At 32.2% G+C, this 19,712-nt stretch overlaps 4 protein-coding genes across 6 annotated transcripts; 3 read left to right on the top strand and 1 right to left on the bottom strand.

Moving 5' to 3' along the window:
* Positions 1-5,929: 5,929 nt before the first annotated feature.
* Positions 5,930-7,945, top strand: LOC139995613 (uncharacterized). The gene is made up of 4 exons (XM_072019268.1): positions 5,930-6,255; positions 6,362-6,541; positions 6,639-6,850; positions 6,927-7,945. The coding sequence occupies exons 1-4, from the start codon at positions 6,129-6,131 to the stop codon at positions 7,224-7,226; spliced, it is 819 nt and encodes a 272-aa protein (XP_071875369.1). The 5' UTR covers positions 5,930-6,128; the 3' UTR covers positions 7,227-7,945.
* On the bottom strand, positions 7,481-12,573 carry LOC139994871 (TIP41-like protein). 3 transcript variants are annotated; one of them, XM_072018074.1, is made up of 6 exons: positions 12,431-12,573; positions 8,999-9,180; positions 8,753-8,932; positions 8,435-8,657; positions 8,194-8,352; positions 7,481-7,723 (listed from the first exon to the last, which is right to left on the bottom strand). In XM_072018074.1, the coding sequence occupies exons 2-6, from the start codon at positions 9,175-9,177 to the stop codon at positions 7,526-7,528; spliced, it is 939 nt and encodes a 312-aa protein (XP_071874175.1). In that variant the 5' UTR covers positions 9,178-9,180; positions 12,431-12,573; the 3' UTR covers positions 7,481-7,525. The 3 variants fall into 3 exon arrangements, with proteins under 3 accessions (XP_071874175.1, XP_071874027.1, XP_071874107.1); XM_072017926.1 differs by lacking the exon at positions 12,431-12,573 and adding an exon at positions 9,833-9,871; XM_072018006.1 differs by lacking the exon at positions 12,431-12,573 and adding an exon at positions 9,586-9,744.
* On the top strand, positions 10,078-12,556 carry LOC139995302 (TWiK family of potassium channels protein 7). The gene is made up of 5 exons (XM_072018697.1): positions 10,078-10,487; positions 11,217-11,348; positions 11,501-11,690; positions 11,921-12,136; positions 12,396-12,556. The coding sequence occupies exons 1-5, from the start codon at positions 10,317-10,319 to the stop codon at positions 12,554-12,556; spliced, it is 870 nt and encodes a 289-aa protein (XP_071874798.1). The 5' UTR covers positions 10,078-10,316.
* Positions 12,574-13,174: 601 nt separating the features above from the next.
* Positions 13,175-19,259, top strand: LOC139993583 (uncharacterized). The gene is made up of 7 exons (XM_072015499.1): positions 13,175-13,583; positions 14,128-14,300; positions 14,418-15,148; positions 15,942-16,181; positions 16,328-16,483; positions 16,557-18,464; positions 18,546-19,259. The coding sequence occupies exons 3-7, from the start codon at positions 15,035-15,037 to the stop codon at positions 19,218-19,220; spliced, it is 3,093 nt and encodes a 1,030-aa protein (XP_071871600.1). The 5' UTR covers positions 13,175-13,583; positions 14,128-14,300; positions 14,418-15,034; the 3' UTR covers positions 19,221-19,259.
* The last annotated feature ends 453 nt before the right edge of the window (positions 19,260-19,712 follow it).

The raw sequence follows: 19,712 nt of genomic DNA, 5'->3' as shown, positions 1-19,712 counted from the left end.
TAGCATCTTCCGTAATAACACGAATCAGAATTTGAAGCATCGGTCTTTCACAAATTTGTTCTCGCCATTTCTTCGAGATTCGATTCGAAGGTTTTGGTCGACACTTTGCGCCGCGCCGTGCTTAAACATACGCACAGTAATTGAACAACGTTCGACGCGATGGAAGTTTTGTCAACGGTCCGAAGCGATTCGGAACGCGTTGATTCCATCGCTATCTCCGGTTACTTATCCCTTCCTCTCCGCACGAACGAACGCATCAACGAGAGGGAAGATTGGCCTGGCTCGCTTTTGCCTCGCTTTGCCTTACCTTGACGACTCGTTCAACCACATTCGAAGAAGTCAAAGCTACCGGAGACGTCCTTTAACCCCTTCTTCCCCTTCACCTTCTGCTCGCCCCGCGAAACTAGTTTCATCCTTTGGTACATATTGTATTAAGGATAAGCACTTATACTCGTACGTGACACGATAATTTCATAGTACCGGCTGACTTAAAGATATTGTACGATATGATACGCGGTGGTTATCGCGTCGCTTTACCTACAGAACGTGAGCAGCGGAGAGACAAAGGTGCAACACGCTGCAGAAAGGTTTCCAATTCCAATGCAATAAACAATCTTTGCAGCAGTATTGTGGTATATGTCTTATTCGGTACAATTTAACGATATAATCATTATTGAAAGAACGTTAAATGGAATATTGGCAAAAAGGTAGAATGATAAGGTGCACGATTCTATGTGACACGATGATACAAGGCGCCAAAGAGAAACAAACGGATGACAACTTGTTACAGGGCGCAACAACTTGTTCGCACGAATGCAATTCTAAACGACAAGGAAGTACGTGTTAGTCTATGATTACAGCGGATACGTGCTCTAACGAATTATCGTTTTCACGAATACGTTAGAACAATCAAGTGTACGAAGATTACAGAGAAAGGGCGTGACAAGAACAATTCTGTCGTTGATTTTTTAACTTTGATGTTATTCAGCGATTAAAAGCGTGTACATTGATATAACGTACTTAAAATGGAGAACATCCTATTCGATCGGAAGATAAGCATTTTAGCAGTAGATTAGAAATTGATGATGTTACGTTGATAAGATATTGGATTTTCAAATTGCTAAATGTGACTTATCCTATCCTTGCTCTGTGGTCTTCGTGTAGATACGCGTGAGATTTTATTCGTCAGAAGGATAGTTCGTCGATAATTCGATTCCTAAGACATAAGAGATCGATTATTGGAAAGAGGACGAGGCAAACTTAATTCAGAGTGAATCTTTGCCTTGATTAGTTCACAATATTTCAATAGTTTTTCTCGCGTCATGCGTAACTCGGAAATGTTCCATCGGAGCAGCAGTCCGAGCGATCGAACGCGCCATTCGACGCGACAGAAGAGTTAAATAGAAGCGACCATTGTACACATGCGTTCGAAGCGCATCGTCCCGGAAACGCAAAAATCCGAACCAATAATGCGGCCGGGAAAAGAATCGAGACTGATAGAGAGGTGTTCGTGGAATGCTCGCGATATTCCGAGAATCGCGTGATATTTCCAGTGTCGTTCTACGAACGTCGTATTGATCAGTGATTCGTGCATGTGGTAGGTGGAACGAAGGATGGAACGAGCTATCGCGGCTGTCACTCGCGCGCGAGTCGCCGATAAACTTTTCACGAAAACGAACGAGTAGCGGAGAGGGAGAGGATTTCGTGAAATTTTGAACGAGTGGAGTGCGATCGAGGTATCTGAAGCAGCCAGACGCTTTTACGGTCGATCAGGTTTATCGGGCAGGGAATTAAAAGCGAAGCATCCGGGGACGAAACGAAGGCGAGAAGCGTTCGTCGCCGAGCAATTTTATAGGGATCCGTCGTAAGAATTTATTATCGCGTCAGGGTAATGGGAGAGCCAAGGTCACGAGGAGAGAAAGAGAGGGAGGGAAGAAGGAAGAGGGAAAGATCTACGAACCATTGGTTACACAAATATGATTTACGATCTAACAGGACAGATTAAGCTCAATATTGTACTGTATACGATATACAGAAATTTATTACCGTGAAAGAGAGATTAGAATGAGCGAGGTTGCGGTACGTTTTTCGCGATCCAGTGGAAAAGAAGCGTGTATTTAAAATGATCCATCGATGAAAACGATCGATATACGTACTTCCTAAAAAAAAAATAGGGTACATATTTTGATATTAAACCCAATCTTGATTCGCCTCGTTGAAGTTAAGTCGCGAGGATTAAGAACGATAAAAAAAAATCGTGCATCTTGCACCCGATTATCGAATTCTCGTGCATCGAAGGCAGATATCAAGGACACGATATGTGGAAGTAACCGCACGGATTCCAAAGAGAAGGTTGTCCATGCTTTAATGCGCGCCTTGAAGTACCTGGACACTGTGCAGACGTCTTCTTCTCGTCTACGCAGCTTCGATCGAATCATACAGCGGAGGATGAACGGGATTTTTTTTCTCGATCTGACGCGATAAATGCGATAGCAACGTGCGGTTAGTGGGGTTAGTGTGATGTTTTCGCGACAGGGCGTGCGAGTGTTCTATATTAAACTCGGCGAACGCGGGTAGGCCGATTGCGAAACGGACGGCTGATATTTTCGTTACATCGCACGAGTAACTGCTTCCGGCCGAGCATATCCTCCCTCTCTCTCTCTTTCTCTCTCTTGGTTGCTCTCTCCACGGCCGGCGTCCTTCCACTCGCATCCTGCTTTTCTACTCGCTCACCCGCTGGCAGACTCTATTTTTCTCGCTCTGCTCGCTAGCTCCCTTATTTGCCGGCTCGTTCTTCTTTCTCTCTCTCTCTCTCTCTCTCTCTCTTGCTTCACGCCGTGCGTTGCTGTCTCCTCTCTCTGAACGCCCTCTTTCTCTCTCTCCATCTCTCTGTCTCTCTCTCCTTTCCTTCTCCTTCTTCGTTCTTTTCTCCTTCTCTTTCTTCGTTCTTGCGCGCACGAGAGATCGAGCAGATGCCCGTGCTTCAGCCGGCCGGAAACACCTACGCATCATGGCAGCGTGCGAGGTAGCAATGCTCAGCGATGGGAACGAACGCCACGCGAAGCTTCCTCTTGCTTCTCGGTAACAAATGAAGGGCTCGTACGCGTCATAACGAAAATGATCCGTGGCAAATTTTTTGGCTCTTGGAAGGAAGAATCCTCTATCAGACACCTAAAACAGAAAATTATACGTTTCAACAACGATTCTTCGATAGATTTCTCAAATTCCAGAGACACTTGTTACCGATAAAAAGAACTTCATTTTCCGCGGAGTTTTTTTTATAACGCTACTTGGCTTTGTCTTAGTTTGTATCATCGGAATGTAGACAGTACACTTGAAATATTACAACAGAATACTGTAAATGTTTCTTCTGTAGGAATTATTTCCTACGAATCAGCAATTATAATCGTGCCTGTGATCGATTCCTTGACAATTTTCAATGGCAAAGCAAACATTAAGTATCATCTCTGATTTCTGTTAATTCTATCCTTTATGAAATTCATCTTGTAAACAAGACTGTTGTTAACGTAACACCAATTGTATTAAATAGATCTGAAAGTAGCATGAAACCTTGAATATCACAAAGGGCTGTCGCGTCCCAACTACATCGCTAATCTGCGAAATAGCGACGGGATCGATTCAGAATCTTTTCTTTGAAAAGAATTCAAGAACTCGATAGAAGAATATTGTCCCGATGTATACCGTACTGTTAATTACTCACAATCTTGCTTACAGTAATATAATATTGATATTCGTGAGTTAATGGTCGCACGGTATTGAATTTGTAATAAATGCTATAATGAGCTCTGCAAACGGATGTTGGTTCATCGCTAATGAGAACTAGACAAACGATATAGATAGAAGGAGACTATGAGAGCTCGCTTCCGTTCTCGGTAATTTTGTTAGTAATGGGTATAACAAGAAGAAAAAGCAAACGTTACCTTATGTAATTTGTTAACACGTATAATAAAAACAGCAGATACAATTTATATACGAACACATTGTTCTAAAGTCACCACGTTTGAACAACGAATGAGTTCTGAACAATAACGATTATAGGAACAATTATAATAAAATAATGTAATTTATGAATGAAGATACAGCTGAAAATGAAGTAATAGTTTAATTTAAATTATTCATTATTTGTTCAAAATTAAGTAAGAGTCATTGATTCGAAAGAATCTTGACACTGTCGCTAACCCTGTCTTGGTTTCTTCCTTCGGTTGTGTTACGAAGCTCAACAGTTTTTCTACGTGTTTCTTTCATAGATACGGATATCGTGTCACAATGTTGGTCGAACAACGATTGATTCGCTTCGCTTCTTCTTCCTTCCTCTATCTTTTTATATCTCTAGATTAACCAGAAAAAGCTGTCTCCTTGCCATTGCAATCTTCCACTGCATCCTTGTCGCGTTTGTATATTGTAATGTTCTTCTTGATAGATCGATATTGTCGAAGAAATTTGTACTTGTAGTTCATTGTTGTTTTCTCATTACACTTCGAGGTGCAAATTTTCAAATTAAAATTTTAATGTATTTTGAATTCTTCGCGGGCCGAAAGATTACTCGTGGCGCCACCTACTCGAAACACCTATTACACTAGAAACGCATATGATATTCAGAAAAGATAATAGTACATATCTTCGTTTTTAACGTTTATTGGATGAAAGACAAGTAAATAAAGGGTGCATTATTTATTTATTTACATAGAAATGAATTGTAAATATTTTTAAACATTAGAGAATGTAACCTAATAAATTTTTCTAGGTTAACTTATAGGAAACTTTTGATGATAGTTTTATCATTCACATTCGTTTGTTTTTCTACGGTGTATCGTACATCACGTGTCAGTAACTGGAATGTTTATTAAAACATGCATGGGAGATGCTACAAATACAAACTGCTGATTTTTTAAGAACGATCTGTTTTATTAGGAATCGTTCATATTATCCGGTTGAAACAGTGAAAACTAAAGAATTTTTGCTTTTGTAGGAAATATTCTTAAACTAATCCTTTTTTATAACAATATTAGACTTCCATTTTATACTTTAATTATAACAAACCAAAACAAAAAACTGGAGTCCGTTACTTAATTCATAAGAGGTATATATTAGTGTGCATGAAATGAGACGTTATTGCTTATCGAAGTAAGCTTGCCTCCGCGAAGAATGGAACGCGGGGGATTCGAGGAATGCGAGGTGCGTGTAACAGGCGTGACCTTCCCAAGGTCAGACGGTGTGTAAAGGAACAATGCACACGGGACTTGATCCGTGGTAGTCTACTGCGATACAATACGACTGGTAACAGCAATTACGGTTTCGACCAAAGGAAACACTGTGTGTCCGTGCCTTTAATCATTCAGCTATTCATAGATGCAATCACTTACTATCTGATACTTACTTACTGATATCACTTACTATCATTCAAAAATGTTCCATCAATACAAGTTGCACATTCTCGTAAAACGAGAATTTTTTATAACATAATTTTTATAACATAATATAATTTGAAAACAAAGATTCTTGTTGTTTTATACTAAAAAAACTGTGAATATTCTTATATCTCTTTCAATATCTTACTTATACGTTGCGTATAAGTATTGATTCCATATAAGTTTAGTAAAAAATTTAAATTGTCTATGTCTATTTGACTGTAAACTGATTTTTAATGTTTTATTTTTTATTTATTTTCATTCTATTTTGCATCGCTTACATTTGTAATGTTTAATAAAAATATAAATAAATAATTTTTTAATTTCAATTCGCTTTGCATTTTACCTTTTCAAATTATCGATTGTACTTGCCTGATATATTTTAAAATTGATCCAGCGCCAAGATTACAATTTTAAAATTGAACTAACAGCGCACTCTAGTGGCAAACGTCCGAATTCAATATTGCTTAAAATAAAGACTTGAATCTTTCAAGTGCTTTTCTACTGGTAACAAACTTCTTCGCGCCAAATCTTTCATCTCAACATACGTGAATGTAAACACTTAATACATACTATTAAATTTTCTAAACGTTATTTATACTGAAATAAAATGTGGTGTATAGTGAATTTCTCTAGATTCTCTTTTAAATTTTCTATTCTTTTTAATTATAAAATATAAAAATAGCAAATATAGATCTAATGAATTGGACGGATTTACCAAAAGAAATCAACGAAGATTTTGTTTCATACAAAGGAGATTATGATTTTCCGCAATATTTATCTGATGAAAAAGAGTGGGTCAATTTCAAACATAAAAATTTTGAAGGTGGATTAAAACATTAAATGCAATAATTGATAAGTAGTATAAAAAAGTTTAAATATATTATTATATAAATATTATATATTGTTACAAGCATAGTAAATTATTTTAGATAATATAGAAATTTTTGAACCCTTCTTAATAATGGAATTGTATAGATTTATACCTTATTTTGAGGGTAAACACGTCAAATTTCATCCTCTTAATATGCCTTATATTAAAATAAGAAAAATAGAAATAGTCGGATTTGTGATAGATGTTTCTGAAGATCCTAAATATTATGAATATCATGGTAAGTATTATAAAGTATGTGAATTGACAGGTAATATCTGTAAGCTTTAGTAAAGGCCTTTGCCTTAAACAAGTAACTTGAATAAAAATTGTTGTAGTTGATGATGGAACAGGAAATATTATTATTTATTATGAGAAAGAAGATTTCAAAAGAGCTGCACTGCGAAGAAAGAAAATTGACACTAAATATAATAAAAATGCAAAGAATATAGATATTAAATCGCTAAAAATTCAAAAATGCCCAAAAAATTTACCAAATCCCCGTCCAAAATTTATGTATTCTCCTGGGACAAGTATATCTGATATAGCTGTAAGTAATAAAATGTGATTTTAACTGTAATATATGAAAGAGGAAGATAATATTAATGTATATATTTATTATATAGATTTTTGAACATAATTGGTCACTGGAGACAAATAATGGGACATTGGGTAGAAAACTAAAACGTTGTGCTCATATACATGCCGTAGGTTACTGTACATTTGATTTTATGTATACAAAGAAATCAAGCGAAGAAATTACATGTGAAGATTTATTTAATGCCAAATTATATTTTCTTGCAAACAGAATTACTTGCATCAGTGAACACAAATATAATAAAACATTGCTTTTGTGGATAAATACAGTTGTTAGAAGACGATATGATGAAAATTTAAATGAAGCAGCATCTTCTTCCAAAACATAGAAATAAAAGTAGACTCTACTATATTTTACAGATATAAAATGTGACAATTTTATACAATTGTTAAATGATGGAATAAAATATTTATAATGGTACTAGATATATTACTGAAAAAGCATTTATTTAGAACATTTTGGATGCATTATTCATATGTTAAATATCATATATTGAATTAAAAATTTTTTGTTCTTAATTAAATGGAAAATTCACACACAATGGAAAGTTACATGGCAATGTCTTTTTTCAATAAATGCACATTTGGTTGTTTCAGACTGTGATATATTTACATATAAATGGAAATTTTAGGTAACAGGATTGTCTATTTCACTTATATTAACTCTAGCTGTTACGCTGGTTGTTACTATTTCATTAACCAATTCGTTATCATTTGTGACTAATTCTGTTTTACTTGGCATCATTATTAGCTTATGATACTGACATCCAGTTAAGGGCAAATGTGGTGCTATTTCGCTTGGCTCTACAAAGAGTGATGGTGGAACCTAAAAAAAATTAATTTCTGGTTTATTCTAATTTTTATTTTGTTTACGTAGTAGAGTAAAGACTTCATAGAAACTCAGGAGTTTGGTTATCCATAAAATATCAACAAACGGTACGTTTGAAAAAGCAAAGTCTATATCTTAAAAGAAACACAGTACATTTTAAAAGGACAAGCGAAAAATAAATTTAATATGTATGTAACATTTTATATAATATTATAATAATATCGTGTTTAATATCACTTTAATTAGAAAAAATTCATCAATATTTTATTGAAATTTTTATTAACAAAAAAATGAAACTAAAAATGTTTTGTTATTGCATTAATATTATCTCACTGATATGAAGGCAATATAAATTTTGAAAGCAAAATCGCTGGTATGTCATATTATTGGTATGGATAAAACATGAGCTGTTATAGTTTTGTTCTAGAATATTGTTTGTATTAAAACGATATTAAACAATTACTTACGCGTATTTCTTCAACCCTGGCTTCTCTTGTTGTATATTCTCTTAATATATAATCTTGACCAAATTCATGATAAAGCCGCGTATCATTTATCCTCAACATAACACCATCAATTCTCAGAAAATATCTCAATAAAATGAAAAAGCTAGTTGGCATAACTCGCTATTGAAATCAGTAAATAAAATTAGGATAAATTAAGTCATATACTTTTTTTTAGGACAAATGTATTCATATAGTGACTTACAATTTTTACAGAGCAAACTGCAATACCATTATCATGAAGTTCATCTTCGAACAAAGTTAAATCATGATAAAATAGGATTTTATCTCTCCTTTTTAATTTATCCACATCAATTCGTTCATTAGTTTCCTGAATTTCAAAATTAGATATCGTCCCAGTATAACTACTGGTAAATGTCCAATCAAATGGTTTTACTTTTTCTTCCAAATATTCACTGCTTTCTGATCTATGAAATAATATATATATATACATGTATTATTATTACTATTAAAAAATATATTGATAAATAAACTGAACACATATGAGTACACATATCTGTACCTGGATTCTTTCCAAGCTTCTGCACATGCTAATTGAATATTAATTTTTCCATTTGATACAGTTCTCAAAGCATCTAATGCATTGAATTGCATGGATGCACCATTCTGATGTTTTAAAGTTAATATATTATTTGGGAATACCATGTCTGGCATGTGTGGCAATTCTAAAGTACGGCTGAAACTGTAGAAGTATTTATATGATATAATTCACCACAATTCTATACGTAATTAAGGTTATCTAATGTACATGCAAAATTGACAGGCATCAGCATCCTTATCGCCACAACCATTTTCACTCTTAGAACATTTAGAATGAAGTATATGCGACTGTGTGTATTTGATATGCCACGGAGGAAATACATGTTCTTCTTGATTGACAGGAAGCCTCAAAATGTCAATTCCTCCATGAACTTTCACTGCTGTCATGATCTAAAATATATTTATTATAGAACATATTACATTGATACAAATTTAAAAATTTACACAGTAACCACATTTGAAAGATATTCGTCTATCTATGTAACATAATTATAAATATTAATACAATTTAGACTTATGGAAATTGAATGAAACAATAGATAATCTATGTAATTAATTAAGAATAAAGTAGAATGTTTATAGATATTGATTCAATAACCTAACAAAATGCCATATTCGCTTGTATGTTTTAACCGTAACATTTTGTATCTTTATTATATTGTAATGCAATACTAAATTTTATGTATTTTAGTGTATTTCCTAATTAATATCTGATTTACTTTTATTTCATTAACTGTTATAATAATATTGTATAAACTGTCACATACTGTTTGTATATACATAAGGTATACTCACGAAAACTAGTTATTGAGCTTAATTATTAAATTTATTCTCAAACAACATCACGGGTGTTATTCCAATTATCTAGCGATCTCTGCTATTTTTGTTTGAATAATTATTCGTTTCCTTATTACAAATTTCTTTCGAACATGACAATCGCAGTCTGTTCATAATACTTCATTACCGACTGTACGCAGAGCGCTTACTTGCAAAAATTGTATACTTTTTATAAAATATATGTACAATGTATGTAAGTACTTACATATTTCCATATTAAAAATAACATATCATTACAGTACTATCAACATACTTTTTTAGTATAGGTCAATCTGAATTACAAAATATTTAAATTTCCACAAAAATATGTTCATAATAAATTACCGTGAATGTAGTATAAAAAATTAAAAATTTTGGTATGTTTGGATTGTTCATTAAAATGTTCTTAAAAATAAAATATTAGAATGATTAAAAAAATTATAATGAATTTAAATAAGTAAAATTTAAGTGTATGATAAGAGGAGATCATGTAATTATCAAATATCAGGCACTGTTTAAAAATATGTAGTACCGATTATATCCAAAGATACTTGACAAAATTGAATTCTGGGCGAAGTTTTAAGACCACAGTTTCTTCGCTCTTCCGTACGGAAATAACCGAAGTGATTGTAGAAGATTCGGGTGAACTCAATCAGTCTCCCTCGAGTATAAGAAGCAGTTACGTGTTCCGCAAAACGCGTGTGTTTAAAATGTCGATCAAAAAGTCTGATTTATCTGTGGGATTTACTGAAGGAAATGTCGAACAAATTACAGAAGAAAGAAGATTGTTTCAAAAGCAACATATACAAAAAATCAAGTCGATCGCTGGTCACGTTGGACTTTTGATTGCATTGATGCTTTATACAGCAATTGGTGGTTTAGTAAGTTAAACTTTTAAACGTGCACGCTTAAATTAAAAAAACTAAATAGAAATAGCTACTGCAATTTTCGTGAAATAATTATATAAAGTTGCTGTTAAATATGAAAAGAACAATTGAATGAAAAATTACTCTTTTATAAATAATTACGCGTTAAAGAATCTTATAAATAATGTAAAAACGTATAGAAAGATTTTTAATGACAAATGATATTTTGTTGATATTATCGAATATACCAATGGATATTTCAATTTTTTGACTATTTATTTACGCAAGTTTATAGAATGTAATATTTACAGAAATAACAACGCGGATCTGGATTTCCATTTGGTGTCTTTATTTTTAGCAATTGACCAATCGCATGGCTCGATGCGATTAATACTAACCTCCTTTGTTAAACGTTTACATATATTGTTTATCTTTTAGTTTGCAATTATTAAAAAATGAATTTGTATATTATCTTTGAAAGAATATTACCTAGTAATAAACTCACAGAATAAAATAATTAACGACATTATCAAAATGCAAACCGAACATATATTTGAAGTACGTAAAATGATATTGAAGGACCAACCACTTGAGAGTCAAGAGGTTTACAAACAAGTGTATTAAATGTCGTTAGTAAACAAAGTTAATTTCTTACATTAGAACTATGCAATTCTAGAACAATGTTGAAATATATACATCATAAAATAATTCGTTGGAATTTATTATTATAGTTTTCATTAACAGGTTTTTCGGCATATCGAACTTCCGGCAGAATTAGCACGTTTGGAAGTTTTGCGCGCCAATTTACGTGCTGAAAGATATTCATTTGTCAATGCGGTTTCCAACAATACCGATGTGTCAAATTTACGCACATTGGTAAGTCGGTGATTTCAACATTGATGGTACACCTTCAAATTTCGATTCGAAATACTCACTTGATGGAGATGATCAAAATCGAACCGATATTTTGAAACATACCAATCGTTTTTGAGTAGTTAGAAAGAATGCGATGCAAGGGATGTTTACAGGTTAGCGTAAAATTACGTGCTTACGAAGAGGCAGTCCAGAAAGCAGCACAAGGTGGTTTGTTGGTCTCCTTCGTGACAGACACAATAGACCAAGAAAATCGAGATATGACAGATTTACAGCCGATCGTAACTGAAAGATGGAGTGTTTTTCAGGCCGTATTTTTCGCTAGCACTGTTCTTACAACGATTGGTAATGAATAACAATTAAACGTGTAATTTAAATCTAAGTTGATTTATGACGATCACGAGATTGTGCTTGTAACAGTTTCCTAACATATAATACAATTAGGTATGAATTAATGTAATTTTAAAAACACGAAATTCATAGGTAGATTAAGTGGACGAACTACAAATGTTTTTATATTTTTGTTTGTTTGGTTGTTCTTTCTTTTTTTTTTTTTTTTCTTTTGTTGTTTTAAGGATATGGGAACGTTGTACCATCTACTAATCTGGGAAGGATGTTCTGCATCTTATTCGCATTCGTTGGCATACCTTTAACATTGATAGTAATAGCTGATTGGGGGAAACTATTCGCTGGAGGTGTAGTTAAAATCGCCTTAACCCTAAAATCGAAACTCCCGCTTCACTTTTCTTTTCCCTGCGTTCCGACAAATTTAGCAGGAAGGCGATCGCTTGGTAAGTTCGATTAACTCATTTGAATTATGTTAAGTTCGATAAAGAAAGTATTAAATAGAGAAAACCATTAGGTGATATTGACAAAATCCGCAATCACTTAGTTGCCAACCCAATAAAACGATAACTAACTTTATATTCGAATTAGTATATTCATAATCTTAATATTCTTGATATTATTATATATCGTTTTTTTTACACGTTATACAAATTGTATTATAAATTTTTATACAAAATATAAAGTTGCATATTCTTTTTATAGGAGCATTTACAGCGATTGTTTTACTTTTTTTATACCTCGCTTGCGGTGCAGGTATGTTCATGTTATGGGAAGATGACTGGAATTTTTTTGATGGATTTTATTTTTGTTTTGTCACTATGACCACGATAGGGTTCGGTGACTTAGTACCGAGTAAGTATTAAAATACATGTTACACTTAAAAGAGTTTTTAAAATATCACGCGAACCTACGACGTAATACCTAGTTTTTACTTTACGTTCGAAAGGATACTGTTATTCGTACCCACGTAGTGCGTATTTATAGATTATTATTTATATGTCTTCTGTTATCGTCTTTTTATAGAGAAACCGAAATACACGTTACTATGTACTCTATATATCTTGGTTGGTTTGGCGTTGACGAGTACCATTATTGAGCTTGTAAGTCGACAATATGCTCAGTCATGGAGAAGATTGCAAAGGCTCAGTGGGCCATTGGCGGAAACTATTCGCAGACTAGGTGAACAGGCTGGAGGCGATATGTCCGCGCTGCATTCAGATCTTAGGTAATCACGATGAATTATATTGTTTATAATAATAATCTTTGAATGTTTTTATATTATTATTAATTTTAGAAAAGTTTTGACAGTGATATCAATGCCGCGCTTAAAATGGTCAACATCTTTTAATCGAGAAGATTCGAAAGATCAAGAATGGGAAGAAGCAGTAGAAGCTGTGCTTCGTGATATAGCTGCGAATGCTAATAATACCCAGCCAAAGAAAAAACAGATAATGCAAATTGTTATTTATGAGTCGAGTGTCTGACTGAAAGCAAGATTTATAATTCGATTGTTTATTCCTTTCGAAATAAGTTTATAATATTCGATGTACATGCTATTTTTACTTAAACTTAAAAATTTTACCCGCGTGAACTGCGCGCGTCGGTAGATAAACCCGCGAACGCGCAGAAACCGTTAACCCTGAGTTCGATCAGTAGTCCTAATGTTGAACTACCCTGATCGACGAAAACAATAATTCGTAGACGAGCAATTACTAAATTTAGAAATTATAGTACCGCACGAAGCAGGGCAAAGGACGTTGTTCTGCGTTCGTTGTCGGCTCTCACAGTGACGTCTACGTTGGTTAAATCGGTGATAATTCCAGTCCAATGGTCCAGATCGTGCAAAATAGAACCGACCGACCATCAGCTATTGTGTGCATTGCGTATCGTGTGCGTATTTAAATAAATATTCTATATGAAGGTAGAATCGCAGTGGTCCTCTTACTTGATAGTTTTATATTAGAAAAATTCTAATTGTGCGTTTAAAGTCAATTTAATGAAGGGAAAATATTTATTAAATGAATTTTCAGTTGAAGCAATATTCTCATTTAATGATTTATTATAAATACATATGTGTATCTAGTCTTCCATAACAAAGCTTTTCAAAGTTATTTGTAATTTATTTATGTTACATAGTGCATATGAGGATTGAATTTATATACAAACATAATCGTTCTTGAACATTTTTTAAAAATATAACATGTGTATGTCGTACTGAGGCCATTGTAAATACTCAATATGTCTGACACTTACGTCATGCCACCCACGTGTATTCATGTATACTGTTTCGCGCGTGTTCTTTGAATTGGTCAAACTGAAACTTACCGTTACAAGGCATTGCGTAATTTTAAGAGGGGGATATTCCATCTCGTCTATACTATGGCACGTGTTATCTTATAGGGAATACGTTTTTATACAATTCTTTCCTGTTTAGCAATTAAGTACAATGACCGGCATTAAAGATCCGACTGAACAACCGAAATTGGAGAAAATAAAACAAGGAAATGATCAAATGAATGCTATTGTTAAAAAAAGTTTTACGGATTTAACAAATACTTACATGCAAGATTTATTCAAGTTTTCTGAAGACATGGCAGAATCCTTCAGGTAATTAACCCTCCAATTAATTTTAGCAAAATGTTATTTTTATAAATAACGAATAAGATTGTTTAATTATTATTCAATAAGGAATATTTATAAATAATATTTTTTTCTATTTCTCAGGTCAATATTAGATAACATAAAAGTTCGTATCGAACAATTTCACGCACAGAATCGATCTATATTTGATTTATTTTCACTTTCGTCACTGCAAAAATGGTCTCAACGTGAACACTAAAAGATCGAAGATGTGGAAGTATCAATGTTGTTTGATAGATACATGTTTTTGAAAGATATACTTGTACCTAAATTGACCAAAATATTTAAGTCGCACATTCTTGATGAAATAAAAGCGTTATGAATGTTTAAAACCTAAAATTACTTTAATAAAGGAAAGTCTAGAGAAAAAGCAATTATTATTTACTTATTAGGACACCTTAATTATTAAATAATAATATTATTTTATTACACAACGACAGTAATTAAAAAGTAATTGATGTTTAAGGTTTCAAATTTAACGGTCAAAATGTTGCACACATATATGTTTCGATAGGTCGACATAGCGTACGTTGTACGCCATCTTAGTGAAGTACTATTACCGCCAATGTACTACGTTTCAATGAATTTTGTTACTTACTATATAACTAAAATTTAATGTTATTTTCGAATTGATGTCTGAGTATTTGATTACTTTATTATTTAAACTATCGGTTTTTGTTCTTTGAGTTCTATGTATCAGTATGTCAAGCCAGTACTGTTTTCTCTGTGCGACTGATGAAGGTGTTTTCTTGGATGTTACAGCGGACAACAAACAAATGTATTATGACCAACTCGAAATTTGCTCACTTATTAAGGTAGTTTTCTAAAGAGAAATATTCTTACTTGAAATCACTAATTTGCTAGTGAGATATTCGAATTCAATTAAGTTTGCTACAGTAGGTCTGAGCGTGCGTCGATATTTGTGCACATTAAGAAACATAAATATTTGAACAAAGGGTTTGCTTAAATCCATTTCCTTACAATTATATATAAATACAATGAACAGATCTATTATTATTAATAGTGAATGGTTTATTGTAAACAGTAGGAATAAATGTTTTATTTAGTCATTAATCTGCAGACTTTATATTAGAGGTTATACAAAGTTGTTGGATTAATTTTGCATAAACAAACTTTAATAATACAAGATTAATATTATTTTGTGGAGAATTTGAAAGCCGATGTTTGATTCCATTACTCTGCATGATCATAATTTCATACTCTGCGATGATTTAAGAACTTCTATATCTTCCATAAGATATTTAAGTTATGTTTTAAGTTTTTAATTCGTTATAGTATGTGCTATTATTGATGATTTATTGAATTTGCTGTAATTTTTCTATAAAATATAATCTTCGATACATTTATATAAAATATAAACTGTGCATTTGGAAAGTGAGTTTTGTTTTATAATATAAAAGGGTAAACATAAGTTATCACAAAGTTAAATGTAACTATGTATATTTAAATATCACAATATAAATATATGAAATGTATTATGTTATTCTTTTTATTTCCTTGTAACATTTCTTTTATATTTATTGATCTTTAATATGCATTTTACTTTTTTGTATTTTCAGTCATATTAATTATTGATTATTTACATAGGTACTAAAAGCAGATCAATTGCCAACCAAAATTTGTCACAAATGTGCATATGAATTAAATCAATGCAGCTCTTTTGTAGAAAAATATAAACGTGCTACAAAACAAAAAATAAATGTTCGCAGACAGTGTTGTAGTCTATGTCGTGAACCAGCAAAAAACGAATTTATCTTTGATATTAGTAAAGAGAAGAACTTGCAGCATAATCCATTTCATAAAATACAGGAACTCCTTAATACAAAGGTAGAAACTACTTAATGTGGTGGTTTATTGATTACTTTTATAAATATTCTATGTTTGTATTATATGTTTATATTTTTATTGTATATTGTATTTTATATAGTATGTAATTTAATATGTAATTTACATATGATTTTTATATTTCTTAGAATAGTGGAAAGGTTTATGGAGAGTATAAATTCATATGTTTATCTTGCCGATATGTGATAGATGTATTGATAGATTTAAGGAACATATGTGAAGAAACTACAATTAAATTGGAAGATACAGCTGATAAAAAAATAAATTACTTAACTTTCCCTAAGGTAATATTTAGTCGTATATTATATTAAATCATTATATATTATATTAAACCAATATAATATATTTATGTTACAGATAAAAACAACCATTGTAAATCGCAAAACTACCAGCACTGAACCTAATAGAATAAATTTAAACGCATTTCTGGAATCAGAGAGTGATTCTGACGAAATGACTCGCACACGATCTCGAAATAACAAATTAAACGAGCAAACAAAGTCGCAAGTTTGTAGTAAATGTCATAATTCTATTAAAACTAATGATGATACATTCAAGATTCATAAAACAGGAGAAATTGTATGTAAATGTTGTTGGAAAAATATGGATATTTGTAAAAGTAAACCTGAAAAAGAAGTATCAAATGACAAACAAATCAAACTTTGTACAGTTTTTTTAAAAGATGTATTAAAAGATTATAAAATAAGGAAGGAGAAGCTCTATAGGATTGATGAGGATGACGAAGGCAATAAGACATATGTTGTAATGAACACTAATTTGACAAATGAAAATAAATTCAATAAGCCAGTTAGTGATATAAGAAATGATATAGAAAAGCAAAGTCAAAAGCGTTCTAGTAAAAATCTAAGAACTGCAGATAAGGACTCAAGTAGTGAAGATGTACCTAATAAAAAACATAAGCCTGATGTAAAAGAAATAAGTAAAACTGACTCAAAGCAGTCCAGTTTGATTGCACAACAGGCAAAGCAAGTTACACAGAAGGATGGTAAGCATAATATTAATCAAAGTTCTGATTCAGATTCTTCTATTCCAAAAATTGCAAAAAATAGCGGCCGCCGTTTAACAAGACATAAACGAGCAACTGGCTCATCCTTATCGGATGCAGATATTGACAATAAGTATAATCGTAAAAGATTAAAGACTATTTTAAGTGGTATTCCTATAAGAAGAAATCGTAATGTAGACGTGAGTGACGAATCGTCGTCAAGTGAGGATGTTGTATTATCAAAGAGAAAGCGATTGAGCTTTACAAGTACTTCATCTGTTACTATAGAAATATGTGATGACGATAACGATCAGGAAAACTTTGAAAAGAATGTACGAAAAACAAACAGAAAGAATACTAAAAAGCTCGCGAAACTTCCTACAGTTACAAATTCCCAAGAATTGCAGTCCCCAAAATCTGATGATAAAGATGATATATTTAAGACTCAAACATACGTATGCGATGAATGTGGAGCTAGTTATGAAAATAAATTTATAGGATTGACACACAAATTGACACACTATAAACAACCACAATTAAAATTACAGAAATTAAGTAATGAAACTTGGATGAAAGAAACATCAGATCCAAGTGAAGCAGTAGATGATCAGGTAGAAGATTTGTCTGAGACTATAAAAATTACGGTAGAAGATGATGAAGAAGAATTGATGGAAAGTGAAAGAAATTTTAACACAAGTAATCGTGCAGACATGAATTGTAATACAGGAAGTAATATTAATTCGCCTAAAAAGGAAGCAGTAGAAGATGCTGTTGATGTAAAACTTGTCATGAAAGAATCTGACGATGACCAGACACATAAGACTGAGAAAGAAATAGAAGATCTGCAAGAAGATGAAGTTGCAGAAATAAATATCATAAGTTCATTGCAAAATGAAACTAAAACTAAAGAAGACACGGATAAAGAAAATGAAAAGGAAAATGAGGGTAATTATAATGATGAAACTGATAAAAATATTCATGGATCTAAAATATGTGTGAATTCAGAAGAAATAATGGGAATTTCACATAGTGATTCTGAAGACAAACAAGAAAATAATAAAGAAAAATATAAACAGATGGAGGAAGATAAACAAGAAAACGTGGAAGATAAACAAGAAAACGAGGAAGATAAACGAAAAAATGAGGAAGATAAACGAGAAAACGAAAAAGGTAAACAAGAAAACGAGGAAGATAAAAGTAAGGTAGAGGAAAAACAAACTGAAATAGTTGAAGAAGTTGAAGAAGTTGAAGAAGTTAAAGTGGTTGAAGAAGTTGAAGAAGTTAAAGTGGTTGAAGAAGTTAAAGTAGTTAAAGAAAGAGGAGGAGAAGAAGATGCAAAGAGAGATTTAGATATTAAAGATGATGAGAAAGGAAAACAGGAAAAGGAACAAAAAGAGGCGATATGCAACGGGCAAACGATTAATAAAGAAAGTTTAAAGAAATTCAATGAAGATTGTGTAGAGGATACTATGGAAGAAAATGATATTGATGTTTCAAAGAAAATTGAACAAAGTGATATTAAACATAAAGAAACGAACAATGGAACGGACGTAGCCGATGATGAAGGTGATTTAACAATACTTGCCGAACAAAGATCGCCTAAATCGATACAAAAAAGAATATCCTGTAATGAAAATAAAGTGCAAATAAAAGTAGATAATTCTGATTCAAAAAAATCAGAAGTTTTGGAGAGGACTATATTACTCGAAGAAGATACGACTGATAAGGAGAATTTCAATGGAAATGATATGGAAATCGTGGATGTAGATTCTCCACAACGAAAAGATTCAATGAGCGATTCTGCAAATGCAGCAGCAGAAGTGTTACGAGAAGTACTTGATTTAGCAAGTGCAAAAGTTCTAAAACGACAAGAAGTTATTGATATAAATATCGACGCCGATTCCATCGAAACGGAGACTTTGGAAAACATATCACGTGAAATACAAAATATTGTCGATATGCCATCTCTCAAAATTGATGATTCCAAAACTGAAAATGAAGCACATGTGGAGTAGTGTATAAATATACATATATATTTATGAGATCACTTTTTTTATAAAACTTAAATATAGTTTTTACACAGTCAAAAGGTCAAGTTTCCTCCGCTTCTGTTGCTTAGAAGATGTACCATATTATTAATTCTCATTTACATGAAAGGTATAAAATGGAACAATTATTTCATTGGTATTTCAAATTAAAAGATGAAGTGTATAATGGTATTGTACTTTTCAGAGATTAGTAGCCTTTTGTATACAAGTTCACTTTAACATAGAAACACTTGAAAATATTTTATTATATCAGATACACAAATGCCTATAATTTTGTGTCATATAATTCGTTGTGGAAGCGTTATCCGTTGTCATAGACTAATAACATGCGATTTCTATACACACACACATATATATATGTATATATATATATATGATATTTAATGCTCTTTTGTATTTTTGTTTGTGCAACAAAAAAGATTATATTATATTATATATATATACTCTTAAAAATCTTAT

This window comes from Bombus fervidus, chromosome 1, assembly GCF_041682495.2.
Source record: "Bombus fervidus isolate BK054 chromosome 1, iyBomFerv1, whole genome shotgun sequence".
NCBI lineage: Eukaryota > Metazoa > Arthropoda > Insecta > Hymenoptera > Apidae > Bombus > Bombus fervidus.
Note: the sequence above shows the minus strand (reverse complement) of the source record. Positions and strands in the feature narration are given on the sequence as shown.